This window comes from Mustela nigripes, chromosome 6, assembly GCF_022355385.1.
Source record: "Mustela nigripes isolate SB6536 chromosome 6, MUSNIG.SB6536, whole genome shotgun sequence".
Classification (NCBI taxonomy): Eukaryota; Metazoa; Chordata; class Mammalia; order Carnivora; family Mustelidae; genus Mustela; species Mustela nigripes.
The window spans coordinates 18,485,503-18,500,096 of record NC_081562.1 but is presented as its reverse complement, the minus strand read 5'-3'; the positions used below and the strand labels follow the sequence as shown (position 1 = coordinate 18,500,096).

The 14,594-nt window shown below is 42.5% G+C and overlaps 2 protein-coding genes across 2 annotated transcripts in view; one reads left to right on the top strand and one right to left on the bottom strand.

The window, feature by feature from the left end:
- The window catches only part of PAH (phenylalanine hydroxylase), a 71,964-nt gene that overhangs the window by 42,902 nt on the left and 14,468 nt on the right, over positions 1 to 14,594 (bottom strand). The window contains exon 3 of the mRNA XM_059402224.1: positions 8,053 to 8,236. Coding sequence (XP_059258207.1) covers positions 8,053 to 8,236 — 184 coding nt within the window. The remainder of the gene's footprint in view (positions 1 to 8,052; positions 8,237 to 14,594) is intronic.
- Positions 2,356 to 2,758, top strand: LOC132020496 (large ribosomal subunit protein eL39). Its single transcript, XM_059404640.1, has one exon. The coding sequence runs from the start codon at positions 2,397 to 2,399 to the stop codon at positions 2,550 to 2,552; it is 156 nt and encodes a 51-aa protein (XP_059260623.1). The 5' UTR covers positions 2,356 to 2,396; the 3' UTR covers positions 2,553 to 2,758.

The window sequence follows — 14,594 nt, the reverse complement described above, 5'->3', positions numbered from 1 at the left end:
ATTCCTGAGGCTCTAGCTTCTCCTCTGTGAAATGGGTGAGGCGGCCGATCCCTGGCCTGCTTCTTTGGTTAGGGTGCGAGCGACGGACCCGTGCACAGTAAGTCGAACTCCCATCTTTACATGTGAACCTCACAAAGAAAACCCAGAAACACTTCTCTGGTTAAGTAGGGTCTCAGAGGCCACGGGTGGCAGGGTCAGAGCTCATACCTATGAACCTGGGATCTTCTAATTTTCCCAGCAAAAGTTAGAGCTATTTTTTTTTTCCTTTGGAAGTTAATTTTTTGCGAGTTTAGCATGCGCCAGATACTATGGTAAGGGTATTATTTCTACCGGTTGAATTCTCAAAGCGATGCTAGCGGGTGGACATTATTTCTGTTTTTCTGATGAGCAAACTGAGGCTTGAAGGGAGAAGGGACTTGTTAAGATCACTGCGCTTACTGTGAAATGAGGATTCTGAAGATCTACTCCGTTGGGCTTAGCATAAGGTGAGGGGGCAGCAGGGGGGTTGATTTTAGATTCCTGATCTCCTACCTGGAGACAGAAAGGAGGTCACACACTAAAGCAGGAATTTAAAGTGCTTGAAGAAAATCCCTAGGGGAGCTCCGGGTCCTCCCCATCTTCCTTCTATCTCTATCTCCCTTCCCAAGCCTCCCTGGTTTAGGGGTAGAAACTTCACGTTTCCTTTCTCTTCTTCAGTGGCAGTGGTGGGCCTCTCCCCCACCCTGGCACAGTGCTGGGAAGAGAGACTGACCCCGGCGACCCAGGCCTTCGTCTTGAAAAGTTAAATCAGATTAGCTCATTAATGACCTTTGCAAATATCTCCGCGGTGGGCTGGCTTCTCTGGGCCCCTCGACCGCCTCACGGGCCGCTGGGCTTGGCGTTAATGAATGACTTGGGCAGGCTGGTGCAACAGAGGCCCTCTGTGAAGCCAGAGGCACTGGAGGGGGACAGATCATTAATAAATATTGATTTGGCTCCAAGGGAAGCAGTCTGCAGGACAACTGACCCTGGACACCCACGTCGTGGTCTCATTAAGTCGGGGTCAACTGCTCAGCCCGGACGCCGAGGGGTGGCTAGCTTAGGAGTGCTCCTGAGTAAGAGGCCGCCACAGGCTTGGCGGAGCCTGCTTCCTGATCAATGGGTCAGAGAAGGCCCGTTAAATTTATAGCAGTTTAAGGTGCAGGCTGAGTCCCATGAACCCTCTCCCTCCAGCAGACTTCCACCAGCCCCAGGGGCTAGCCAGCAAGGCACCGAGACTTGCCCCAGACTTCTGCCTCCAGCCTGTCTCAGGGAGGGCAATAAATCCTTCTTTCCTGGGCCCAGAATAGAAGGGTGTTCTCACTCCCTCTTTCCAGGCTCCTGGATGTCTCCTCTGAAGCAATGGCCTCCAGCCTCCTGCAGAAGCGTTGGTGTGCTGATCCCAACAGCTCCCCCCAAAGGAGAAGGGTAGTGTGCCAACAACATGCAGGTTGAAGGCTTTTGGCGGTTTTATTTCTCTCTTTTAAGAGAGAAGAAGGAAGAGAAGGAGAAGGAAGAGAGAAGGAAGGTCCCTCAAGAAGGTCTTGGCAAGAACAGGTGAACCAAATTCTGGCTGTTGGTGTCAAGCTAGTTCCTTCCTCCTTCTGGACAGAGCAGAGGAGTGGTGGGTTCAGGGCTCGCTTTTATCAGTGATGCGAAAGGCAAAGCATTTGATCTCTTCACATGTTAAAATACAATGAAAACCAGACAAACGAAAGGGCCTTAGCATGAAGAAAAGAGGTAAAAGTATGCTGCAATAAATTGATGGTGGAAAGAATGAATGGATATGTGTGAAATCATGAATAATATCATGAATAAAAATCATGAAAAAAATAAAAGAATGACCCACAGCATCCTTTATTCCAACCACCATCCTAAACTGGAACTATCCTCCCAATATCCTTGTGAAGATGTCACGTATCTTATAGACATCTACTGGCAAGTGGCCCACTATATCCCCAGATACCAAGTTCTGGTTTCTGAAAGCTTACATTGTCACTCAGTCTGAGTACCAGCCACTTACAACTGGAGTTATGGACGATCTACCTGAAGACAAACAGAATACATTGAAAGGCTCTTGCATACCCTGTCTGTCTCTCCCTTCTCACTACCATGCCCAACACTGGCTTCAGTGCACCTCCTAGGTGCTCTTGTTGCGACCCATGCTTTCCTATTCCTGCGTGTATCATGCCACATAGAAACTACCTACTCGATTATAAGACACGTAAGGGTCTAGGCACCATGTTTGGTTTTTTCCCTACTGCATCCTTATCTTGTGGCTGACACTGAATGGGTACCCCATGATTGTAAGTTACACAAATGAATGTTTAACTGAATTAGAACATAGATGTGGGTGTGCTGCGCGCTGTTAATTGCCCATGTCTTCTCACAAGACTTTCAGGATCAAGCGATTCCTGGCCAAGAAACAAAAGCAGAATCGTCCCATTCCCCAGTGGATTCGGATGAAAACTGGTAATAAAATCAGGTACAACTCCAAGAGAAGGCACTGGAGGAGAACCAAGCTGGGTCTCTAAGGCATTCCACATCATGCGATGACACACCTAATTGGCACCACGTATTTAATTAAGCTACTTGAGGATCATGTGTTCTATTCCATCACCCTGTAAACACCTTTCTGCCTGGCCAATAGATACCATTTATCAGCGAAAGATTTTTCTGTTACTATAGCTCTGCACCAGTGGGTTGGTTTGGTAATAAACGTGAGGCCTTTGAGCTGTAAAAAAAAAAAAAAAAAAGAACATAGATGTGGATGAAAGAGAAGAAAGTGACAAAGCTGACTGTGGTCTTTGAGAGGGAGTAGTAAAAGAAAAAGAAAGAAACCCTCAAGAGTCAGGATTTTAATAAGTAAGAACCACATAATTTATAAAATACTAAGGAAAGAGAGATTTCCAGGGGTATCATGGATTAAATCTTTAATCCATGGCTAAATGCTATAAAAAAATGATTAATCCATGGTTCAATGTTACAAAAATTTCAAAGAGAATGAAAACAACAACAACAACAAAAAGAGGATACTGGTTTGGGTCATCGGTGTTGCCAGAATGGTAAGGAAGAGGAGAAGGAAAGAAAGAAGGAAGTGAGAAGCAAGGGAGGAAGAAGGAAGGAACCTACATGAGAAGCTGGCCTTCTATCTCTTAGACCAGTACTACTGCTAATACAAGACATGGACAAGCTGGTAAGGGTATGCATCAAAAGCATATTCACAGGAAGTAAGATTTGGAGGTGACAGGTCATTCCCAGCACCCCTCACATCGTCCTACACATGAAGCTGGGTCCCCAGTTGCCAGGTAAGGTTGGACCCAGTGAGGGTGTCGCTGTCACCAACTCCTTATAGATTAGCTTAGTCACTGTCCATACCTACACAGCTGGTGGTGTCAAATAACCTAATAGTTGGCTGGTGTTGTGGATTATAGAGTCCCTCCCTACTGAGGATTAAGGATGTGTAAGTTCAAGGGCTATTCAAGGGAAGCAATCTCAAGCCATCAAACACCATAACCTTCAGAGTATCTTGCATGATCTTTCCTATAAGCCCTAGAAAGTGGCCGAGTTGGTCTTAGCTCTTTTTCACATGGGAGAAACAAGAGATTAGGAGGTCACCCAGCTGTCAGGTGGTCAGATGGGATTCAAATCTAGCTGGCAGTTCACAGAAGAGGAATCCAAGTGCTAATTCTTGACTCTAAATTCCTGTTTTTTTCTGAGTCACTATGGTGCTCCCTCAATGCAACATGAATGGCAAATTGACATTGTTACAATCATTTCATATTCTCTTATCACCTCCAATCACACCTGTCACACAGAGAAAATGTATTTAACAGGGTAAACCTGAAGGACCGCATGGACTGCAGAAACTTCATTGTTCCAAATGAGCACTGTGTCTCCTTTCCTAATACTGAAGATGGGAATACCGTTATCTTCTTGCTCCAGCAATCTGAGTTGGCTGTTGCAAAGCTTAAACAAAACAACTGAATAGAAAAGAACTTTGAAAACATGGGATTGGGCATGCAAATAAGAGACCGCTTATAAATTTATGATCTTCCTTAGCTTGAAGCCCTGTGACCTGGCAAATGGAGTGGGCTCTAGAATCTTGGATCTTCCCTTGGATCTTCCCTTGGCAGTGAGTTGAGCTGCCTCTAACAGACTGCAAGGGAGCGAGCCCCAGACCAACAATACCAGCTCTGCTTCCAGCTCTGGGCCTGGTACACACCCCTTGCTTTGGTTTATCCTCTTAGCTGTGGGTCTGCTCGTATCAATGCAGCATTCTGCTGAAGCAAAAGTCTCACGCCCAGCTGTCATGACTTATGACATCAATCGCACCCAGCAAGCATCCAGGCGGACTGAAAAAAGCTGTCAATCCTGTGTGTTTTTACAAACATGCATATCCTTGGTCTCCTGCAGGCCCGGGGCCACAAACAAGCATCTTCAGCCCTGAGAGGTGCCCTTGGGGCAAAGTGAAATGCACAGGAGTAGGTTTGGAACCATGAAGAGGACAAAGGGAAGACGGCAGCACAGAACAGAACAACAGAGGCAGGGAGAGAGGAAAAGTGGGCACGGGCGATAGGAACAGGGAACCCGTCCCCTCAGCCATCTGGAAACCCCTACAGCCCTAAGCAGCTTCTCTCTAAGGGTCTTCAACTCCTTGGGAACCATGATCCCTTTGAAAATCGCTCTTTAAAAATATGCATGCACAGGTATATGTACCATCTTGCCCACAATCTTCAAGGAATTCTAGTCTTCCTCCCCCAACAACTGATCTGAGACTGTAGCCTTATCCAGGCCCTGCCCATCAGGGCAGCCCTACTGGAACAGCAAGGGGGCTGGACTGCTGGGCTGGAAGCAGGCAAGGGTGTGTAAGGGGGAAGGAATGAATGTCATGATGTTGCTCTTGTCTTCTCACAGTAACTATTTCCCTTAAATCACTGCTTCAGGAATCAATCCAATAAAAAAGACAAAACTGGAGCACCTGGGTGGCTCAGTGGGTTAAAGCCTCTGCCTTCGGTCCAGGTCATGATCTCAGGATCCTGGGATGAAGCCCTGAATGGGGCTCTCTGTTCAGCAGGGAGCCTGCTTCTCCCTCTCCCTCTGCCTGCCTCTCTGCCTACTTGTGATCTCTGTCAAATAAATAAATAAAATATTTTTTAAAAAGAAAAGAAAAAAGACAAAACTATAAGTGCCCCCAGGCCAAACAGAGAGAAACACAGACAAACAGACAGACAGGTAAACAGATAAATAGATAGATGAAAAAATAGATAAGTAGCCCTCCCATTCCCCCACAGAAAATGTGGTCATACTGGCAGTGTGGACTCCCTTTGCCTCCACCACAGACTCTTATAATTACCACAGCTTGAACAAAATCCACCAGATGTCCATTTGCTCTTGGAAAAATAATTCCAATCGGATAAATTTCTCAAAAGGTGATAATCCTATACCTCTGTCTAGCCAAATCAGTCCATCCGTCTGCTTCTCCTGGCTGCAATCTGCCTCCATGTAGGAATTTTCCATCCCCCTCTAAACGTAATGTCATGCAGAAGATTCAAAGGGAAAGGTAAAAGGATTAGTAGATTGATCGATAGAAGATATTAATGCTCTTTCATGTTGGGTTGAAGAAGGATTTGAGGTCATCAGGAGAGAGGGTAGCAAGAGAATAGACCTCAAGTATTCAAAAGACTCTCTGGATTAAAATCCTATTAAAGTCACATCAGCTTCTCCAGGAGGCATTTTAGAAGGTTGGGATTTCTTTAACATGTCACCATAATTAACCTTCCCTTAAGCTGTTTTGGGTGGGGAACTTTAGCAATTAAGAAACTGGAAACTTTCATTTTCTATCACCCACATGTCCTTTTGAATGGTTTAAAAATGAGAGTGGAAAGTGGTTTAGCCTAATTGATTCGAGGGGTTCAGCTCTCCCACTTCAACCTTCTGTCAAACTCACTCCTGATATCTAAGCCCCTCAAAAGAAAGGGCATTTTTGTCGAGTAAAAGAACCAAAGGTTCAGATCTACCATAATGATATTCTTCCTCTAATCATTCTCACACTGAGTACCATGAAAAAGAACAGCTCCGCAAAGGGATGGCTGTTTTCCCTAAAAGGATCTGTTTCTGGGCCCAGACTCCAGGTCACAAAACCAAGAAACCCAAAGAGCCACCCCGCTCTGCTGGGGCAAGACTGTGTTGTTTTAGCACCATTAGCACCCTGAACAACTGTTCTGTTCCATGGACACTGGGGTCAGGAAACTATGCCAGATGGGGGGGAGCCTATAGGGGCTGGGACAATCAACCACATGAATAAATGAAATGAGACACGTGTTGTTTTCAAGGGTTTGTCTTACCAGGGTTGTCTTCACTAGGTCATATGTCAACCCAGTTCAAAGGTCAACCCCCTGCCAGATTCCATCACCTGCTCTCATCACAACACCTGCCCCTGGGCTATTCACCTGGGTGTCTCCTCACCCTTGTCAGCCAGTGAGCATCTTCAGAATGTTGAGTGTTGAGCCTTTCTTCCCCCAGCCCCTATCAGGATGCCTGGTGCAGAGTGGTGCATGACGCAGGCTTACCCGTAACCATACAGAATTCACTCTGTGCCTTCAGGCAAGTCATGGCCTCAGTCTTTTACAATGAAAAATTAAGGGGTCTGCTGGGCTGAACGACCTCTGAGGTCATTTGGCAGTTCTCAGAATCTCTTAAAAAGTTGGTTGTGTACAGGCTGGCTTTTCATGGCTCCTGTGCTGGGGTCATGATTTATAATAACAGTGAAGGTGATGGTAAGAATAGAGAACATATATTAAACCCTTAATCACCATCTGCGAGGTTCTCGATGCTCCACTGGTATTATTTCATTAATCCTACGAGGCCGACTTTTGTTACCCCCATTTGATACAGTGGGAGATTGTGAACGTCAGTCATTGGCCCAAAGTTACACCAAGTGTAATGCACCTTGGCTCTGGAGTCTGGACTTCTAACTCTTCTTGCACGGTTCCATTAAGAACTTCCTTTCTGAGCCTCTAGTTCAGGCTGCCCGCCCTTCAGTTGATCTACATGTGTCTTCCCTGGCTCCCCAAGGAGCTGCCTGCCTTGCTCGTCAATTGCTTCGATTTCCTACCCCAGGACCCCAGCTGGCCCAGCCTCCACCTGCTCCAAGCAGGGGCAGAGTTTGCCCCAGGATCCGGCAGGCCCTTTGTCCTGAAGGCCTGCAGCTCCTATGGGGAGCAGGTGGCCAGAAAAGCAAGAGAAAGCGTTCATCAGCAAAGCAGTTCGGGAGATGGAAGGGAAGGAAGGCAAATACGGTTAGTCTCCAAAGGAATTCCAAGTGCCTGCCCTTCAGTGACCTGAGCCCGTGGGCTTGGCTTTCTATGCTCTGCAGGGGCAGAATCCGGGAATAAACTTCCCCGTCTTGGTAGCAGCCACAGGAAGAGAAGGGGAGGAAGAGAAGAGAGATCTCCTAGGAAGGCTTTGCAGGTATCTTTTAGAAAATGTTTCAATGGTCTGTAGAAAGAGGTGGGTCTTCTCTCATTTTAAGGCATCTCTGCCAATTAAAATGTTATTTTCTGCTACAGAGTTTGAAATCCTCTTAGGTCCCAGTCTTCACTGTTCTGGCAAAAAAAAAAAAAACTTTAATGGTAGAACAAAGTGTTTTGATTATTGAGGAAAAAAGAAAACAGTTCATTTCAGCAATCACACTACTAAGTATTTACCCAAATGAGTTAAAAACTCATATCCACACAAAAACCTGTACATGAATGTTCATAACAGCTTTATTCATGTTTGCTAAAATTTAGAATATATAAAACGGCAGCAAGAGAAAGAAAATTACTAATATAAGGAATAGTTATCTTAAGGAAGTGAAAAAAAAAGCACGTTTATTAAATGTCTAAAATGCGAGGTACTCCTTTAGGTCCCTAACATACTTCCTCCAGCTTAGCCCCCTGCAGTGGTCTACAAGAATAGACACTACTTTTGCCAGTACTTTTTGAAGAGAATGAAAAGTTGCTTGTGTTGCAAAATCCCTCTGTTCCTTACCTGTGTCTTTTGTCTTATCCCGAGAAAGCTCATGGACAGTGGCACCGATGTCATGCCTCAAAATCTTGATGATGTTTGCTAGGACAGGCATGCTACGTTTATCCAGATAGGTAAAAAATTCATATTCATCTTTCTTTAGGCGTGAAGGTCTGGATTCGATGTGGGTCAGGTTTATATCATTCTCCTAGAAAAGAGAAGTGGGAGTGTGAAGGGGACAGTCACTGGAATTAATACAGACAAAACACACACAACTAGAGGGGGGCCTGGGTGGTTGGTTAAGCTTCCAGCTCTTTATTTCAGCTCAGCTCTTGATCTGAGGGTCGTGAGTTCAAGCCCCAGGTTGAGGCTGTAACCTGCTTAAACACACACACACACACACATAACCAGAGCAAAACACGCAACACAATAAAATGCAGAGAGAGAAAGAACAGGACTTTTTTTATATATAAGAGTAGAAGAAAGTCCTTAAAGTAACAAAAGTTGTTTACTTCTCTGTGCAAAACCAAGTAATAAAAGGTGGAGGGAAAAGTGCAAATGCTACAGAAATCTGCTAAAGGCTTAGAGCTGCAAACCTAGGATTTTGGTTTGGTTCAAATGTCTAGGGCAGAAGTTGGCAAAAAATGTATTCATAGGGAAAACCTCCTTCCCAAATGAAATCCCCTGGAATCTCAATGATAATTTCTCAGTAAATTAATAATACCGAAGCAACATTGCCCAGCTTAAATAGGATCCCCAGGAATCAGGCTTATTGGGTTTAAATCAGAGTTCTCATATGGATTGTAAGATTAGACAATTTGCTTTCATGTTTCTAGTGCTCAGTTTTTCCATCTGTAATTTAGCAGTATTAATGATACCTGCCTCATAAATGTGTTGGGAGCATTGGTTGACATGTGTTTGTATAACCCCAGGTACATGGTAAATGCTCAGTAAAAATTAGCTAGTATAAAAATGGTAGTATGACTATCATTCATATTTTTATATAATTAATTTTCATTCAGGTTATACAACAAATGTAGGTAGTACCTCCCAGGTACTGACCAACCTTCCAGGGAGTTGGTATATATTAGTGAGCGAAACAGACCAAGATAGTTTCCCTTATAAAGCTTACATTTAAATTGAGGGAGACAAATAACAAACATAAACTATAACTAACGGATTTATGTATTATATTATTATTTATTATTTTTATTTTATATTATTTATAATATTTATATTTATTATTATATATTATTATGTATTATATTAATTATTATTATGTATTTATGTATTATAATGATTGTAATGAAAAAGCCCAAGGGGAAAAAAAAAACACCAAGCCGAGCATGGTGAAGGGGCTAGGCAGTCCTGGGTGTGGGGGGGCGGGGGAAGTGAGGACAAATTGTAGAACTAAATAAGGTGGGTACATGAGGCTTCATTGAGAAGGGAACATTCATGTACATGTGGGTTTTATTAAAACAATAATCACTAAAGCTACTCAACTTCCATGTCTTTGGCTATCATGTTTTAGCTATTATCAGTTTTGTCATGAAAAAGAAAAAGTCATTTATGTAACCTGATCCTCAAATTTAAATGCATGGTAGTCATCTGCTTCTTACTCTGAAAAGTCTGATTTCATTGACGGACTGTCCTCCTTTGTGAAGAAAACCAAGGAATATGCTCTATATTTTCTTAAAACAAATAAATAATAGGAGTTATCCCAAACATTTAAATGAATAAAATAAAAACAAAACTTACTTGATTGATTCTATAATTCCAAAAAATGAAATTCATCTATCTTGTACTTCAGGAAGTATATTTTTTGCAGGGGAGTGTGGGGAGGCAGAGGGTAAGGGAGAGAGAAAATCCCAAGCTAGCTCCACACCAGCGTGGAGCCTGATGCGGGACTCAATCTCATGACCCTGAGGATCAAGACCTGAGCCAAAATCAAGAGTAGGACACTTAACCAACTGAGCCACCCAGGTGCCCCAGGAGGTATAACTTTATCCTTGATGGTTAAAGGCATGTGGTTGAAGAGAAAACATGGAGAATTACAATGATGACACTTTTTGTTTTGATTATCACCTCACAGTTTAGAATTATGTTCCGTGGCCTTTCTAAAAAGGCTTTGAGTAGGTTAAGGAAGTTGTAAAATATGAAATCAGAGATAATGATGCTTTTCCAGAAGTGGCTGGAGAGTCATTGGTGTTCTGACTCACCCTGCCTTCCTGCCAGGGATATCATGAGAATTCTGCAAATATCAGCTTTTATCATTATTATTACTAGTGTGCAAAGCACAAAGATAAAAAGTTCTGGGTATGGCAAACCAATAAGTAACCCCAAACATGTACTCTTACTGTACTTTCTTCCTCATGATCGGAGGGCACATGATAGAGCCATTGTTTGTGGGCACCAGCTTAAGAGAATCCAGCCAGGAAGCCCAATGTGAGGGTCCCACCTAGAGAAAGAGAGTCTGTGTGTGGAGGAGGGAAGACCAGAGATAACGGTTGCTCTGGAGCTTTCCAGACAAACAGAGGTAACTCCCTAAACAAAGCAAAGAGCAATGTCACCCTTCTTGGCTCAGAAAGAAAGAGAAGATCCACCTACTATTTGCCCAGGTTGAAAGTTTAAAAGAAGAGATTACCTGTTCCTGCCTTGTGTAAAGCAGAAAATACAGCAAAGCTGAGAACCAAGAGTGGACACACCTCTGGCATGTTTGTTTTCAAGAATAGAGCAGGTGATGGAAAGAGTAGCAAAGGTGGGAGCCAGAGAAAGGGCTTGAAGACCGACTATAGGCTGCTGTGTTCAACACCAAACTTCCGCCCTCCGCAAAAGCACTTCCAGAGAGAAGACTCTCACTTTAGGAATAGCCATAAAACAACATAGACCCCATGACTCAGTTTTTATAAGGCTGGAGATCAAACTTATGGGGGAAAAAAATTCACCAAAATTCATAACCTAACCAAACTCCCCACAATAGGGAAACAATTAGGAAAATGATAGTGGAATCACTCAGTGGAGATTATGCCGCTTTTGAAAAGCAGGTAACATTCACAAATCAATCAATATGATACAAAATGTTTAGAAAATTAGAAGCTTCCAATTGGGGGACAGGAGAAATAAGTGAAGGGGATTAACAGGTTGGAAGCTTCTAATTACAAAATAATAAGTCATGGGCATGTATTGTACAGCATGGGGAATTAGTCAATATTATTGTAATAACTTTGTATGGTGACAGATGGTAACTAGACTTATGATGGAGATAATTTTGTAATGTATAAAAATATCAAATCACTATGATGTACATCGGAAACTGATAGACTGTTGTATGTCAATTATACTTCAATTAAAAAAAGAAACTTCCTCTGCCCCCAACCCCTCACCCAACTCATGCTCTCTCTCTTTTGCTCTCTCTCTCTGACCAAATAAATAAATAAAATATTTTATTTATATATATAAATATAAATTATATATAATGCAATTACATATGATATACAATGGTATTATGTATAATATAATTATATATCACATATAATTATAAATTAAAGATTTTATTTATTTATTTGGTCAGAGAAAGAGAGAGCACAAGCAGGGGGAGCAGCAGGAAGAGGGAGAAGAAGGATCCTCGCTGAGCAAGGGAGCCCCATGCAGGACTCAATCCCAGGACCCTGGAATCATGACTGGAGCTGAAGGCAGACTCCTAACTGACTGAGCCACCCAAGGGTCCCAGTAAATAATATCTTTTAAAAAAATGCTTAAAACAGTATCAGTAATCACTCTAAAATATGTTAACAGTAGTAGTCTATAGACAATGGGCCTACAGATGATTTTTGTTTCTGTCTATTTTTTTCATCATAGTTCAACTTTTCTAAAAACAACACTTACACTTTTACAAAGAAAAATTAACATTGCTTTTTAAATGGTTACAATGATAACCACTTGGGAAAATACTTATGATTAATTTAAGTATGTGATAATTATAACATGTTTTAAAAAACTATGCCCAGGTCAAAAAAAAAAAAAAAAAAAAGGAAGAAAGAGAGAAGGAAAGAAAGAAAGAAAGAAAGAAGACTAGAATAAAATGCATCAAAATGAGTTATTATGAAATTATGTACAACTTCTATTTATTTGTCAAAAGACTTACAATATTATACATATAATGAAACGAAAAATATGTCTTTTAAATGTGAGTGAAGTTTTTGGCTAAGAACACTCCGCCAAACTCTCTAAGCTATTTCTTTCCCATTTGAATCAATTTATTGAAAATTAATTCTCAAGTTTGGCATGCAATTTGCTTATTGGAGTTTTTCCAGCTCAGATACCAATAATCTTGGTTGCTAAGAGAGACTTTAGAAATCAACCTTCAAAGCTGATTATGATCATAGTTACCTTTTAGTAAATGAACTTTTATTTTTAAGCAAGGGGTCTGGGTAGGTATACAAACAGACCCACATACACTCACCGTATTTTTGGGTGAGGGACAAAGAAAGAACTCTTTCTGTTATTGACATGGACATCTGAGTGGAGGCAAGAAAAATTTGAGGACAATTTCATGATTTGTCCCATAGCCAATCTACACATAAAAGATAACGGTGTAACACCTTAATTAATTAGGACTCTTGAGCAGAGAGTGTAGGGACTCAGAGAAAAATAAACTGAAATGAAAAGCCTCTTTTAATAAGGATTGGCCAGGGGGTGCCTGGGTGGCTCAGTGGGTTAAGCCTCTGCCTTCAGCTCAGGTCATGATCTCAAGGTCCTGGGGTTGAGCCCCGCATCGGGCTCTCTGCTCTGCAGAGATCCTTCTTACCCTCGCCCCTCTGCCTGCCTCTGCCTACTTGTGATCTCTCTCTGTCTCTCTGTCAAATAAATAAATAAAATCTTAAAAAAAAAAAAAAGGAATTGGCCAGAAATCCTTTCCTGTTCCCATCCTTAAGAAAAACCTTTCTACAGGGGTCTTGGTCAGTAGTGAATAAAACTGCAGATACACAGAATTCCCAATGGTGAACAATGGACTTGCCCTTGTGGATCTCTTCAAGTTTGGGGTTCATTCTTTCTTCTTCCATTTCATTCCTCAAGAAAAGGAGAATGGTGTAACAGAGGAAAGATGGGCTTTGGAAACTACTCTGAGTTCAACTTCTGGTTCTGCTGCTCATCACCTCTGTACGCATTAGCTGGTCATCCTGAACTCTTATTTATTTATGTTTAAAATAAAGACAATAGTGTTACCTGGTAGCTCAGTAAGAAAAAGAGAAAAAGCACCTCACACCATTTTGGCTTCATTGATAGATACCCAATAAGGACTTATGATACTTTGCTTCTCTCAGCTTGGTATGGATATACTTTTCCCTGGGAGGCAAAATGCATTATGTTTGATGAGTTCTTTCACCCTTTATTATCTAAAATTTTCTCAGCTTCTTTCCTGAAAACATGTTTCAAAAAGGAGAAGGAAAAGTTGAAGATATTTTCAGATGGAATGAGGCTGGAAAAGGAGAGCTTCTGGACCACTCCAGGCTGTTGCCTTAGAATAAACTTGAAAGAGTTATGTTCTGACCTATTCCAGAGGTTTCTGAGGGCAAATCAAAGACATTCACAAAGAATGTCCCAAATCATTGGTCTGAAGTAAACAGGAGCTTTCAATAATTCATTCAATCAAGCACCTTCCATGTGCCAAACACTGTCCCAGTGCTGGGATACAACAGTGAACAGAGTGGGAAAAATCCATGCTCTTCGGGAGGTCACGTTCTCAAAGCAGGAGACAAACAGTAACTATGAAAAACAAATAGAATATACAGTCTTCAGATGGAATGGAAAAAATCCAAACCAAAGAGGGATTGGATATTCCAGGGGTGCCATGAAGGTGCTATTTTAAATAGTGTGGTCAAGAAAGGCTCAAAAAATAAACAGGTGACATTTAAGCACAGATCTGAAGTCAATGAGAGAGCAAGTTGTGAGCGAAACAGCAAGTGCAAGGGTCCTGGGGCAAGACAGTGCACAAGATGACTCAGAAACATCAAGCATGCCAGAGTGTCTGGAGCAGAATGAACAAGGAGGAGGGCAACAGGACAGGAGGAAGAGCAGTAACTGACCACGACCTATCAGCCATTATCTGAACTTAGTTTTTCACTCAGATTGGTAATAAGAAGATACATATAGTAGGTAATGAGGAAGAAAAGGTGCATTTTGGGACTCCTGTTTTGAAAAGAGCACTCTGGCGGCTGTTTTAATAATAGACTATAGTGGGGTGCCTGGGTGGCTCAAGTGTTGAGCTTCTGCCTTCAGCTCAGGTCATGATCTCAGGGTCCTGGGATCGAACCTGGCATCTAGCTCCCAGCTCAGCGGGAAGCCTGCTTCTCCCTCCCCCTCTCCCTTCTTGTGTTCCCTCTCTCACTGTGTCTCTCTCTGCCAAACAAATAAACAACATCTTTGAAAAAAAAAAAAAATAGGGCGCCTGGGTGGCTCAGTGGGTTAAGCCGCTGCCTTCGGCTCAGGTCATGATCTCAGGGTCCTGGGATCGAGTCCCACATCGGGCTCTCTGCTCAGCAGGGGCCTGCTTCCCTCTCTCTCTC

Coding starts and splice junctions, on each gene's coding strand:
- LOC132020496 (XM_059404640.1), top strand. CDS start 2,397: ATGTCTTCTCACAAGACTTTCAGGATCAAGCGATTCCTGGCCAAGAAA.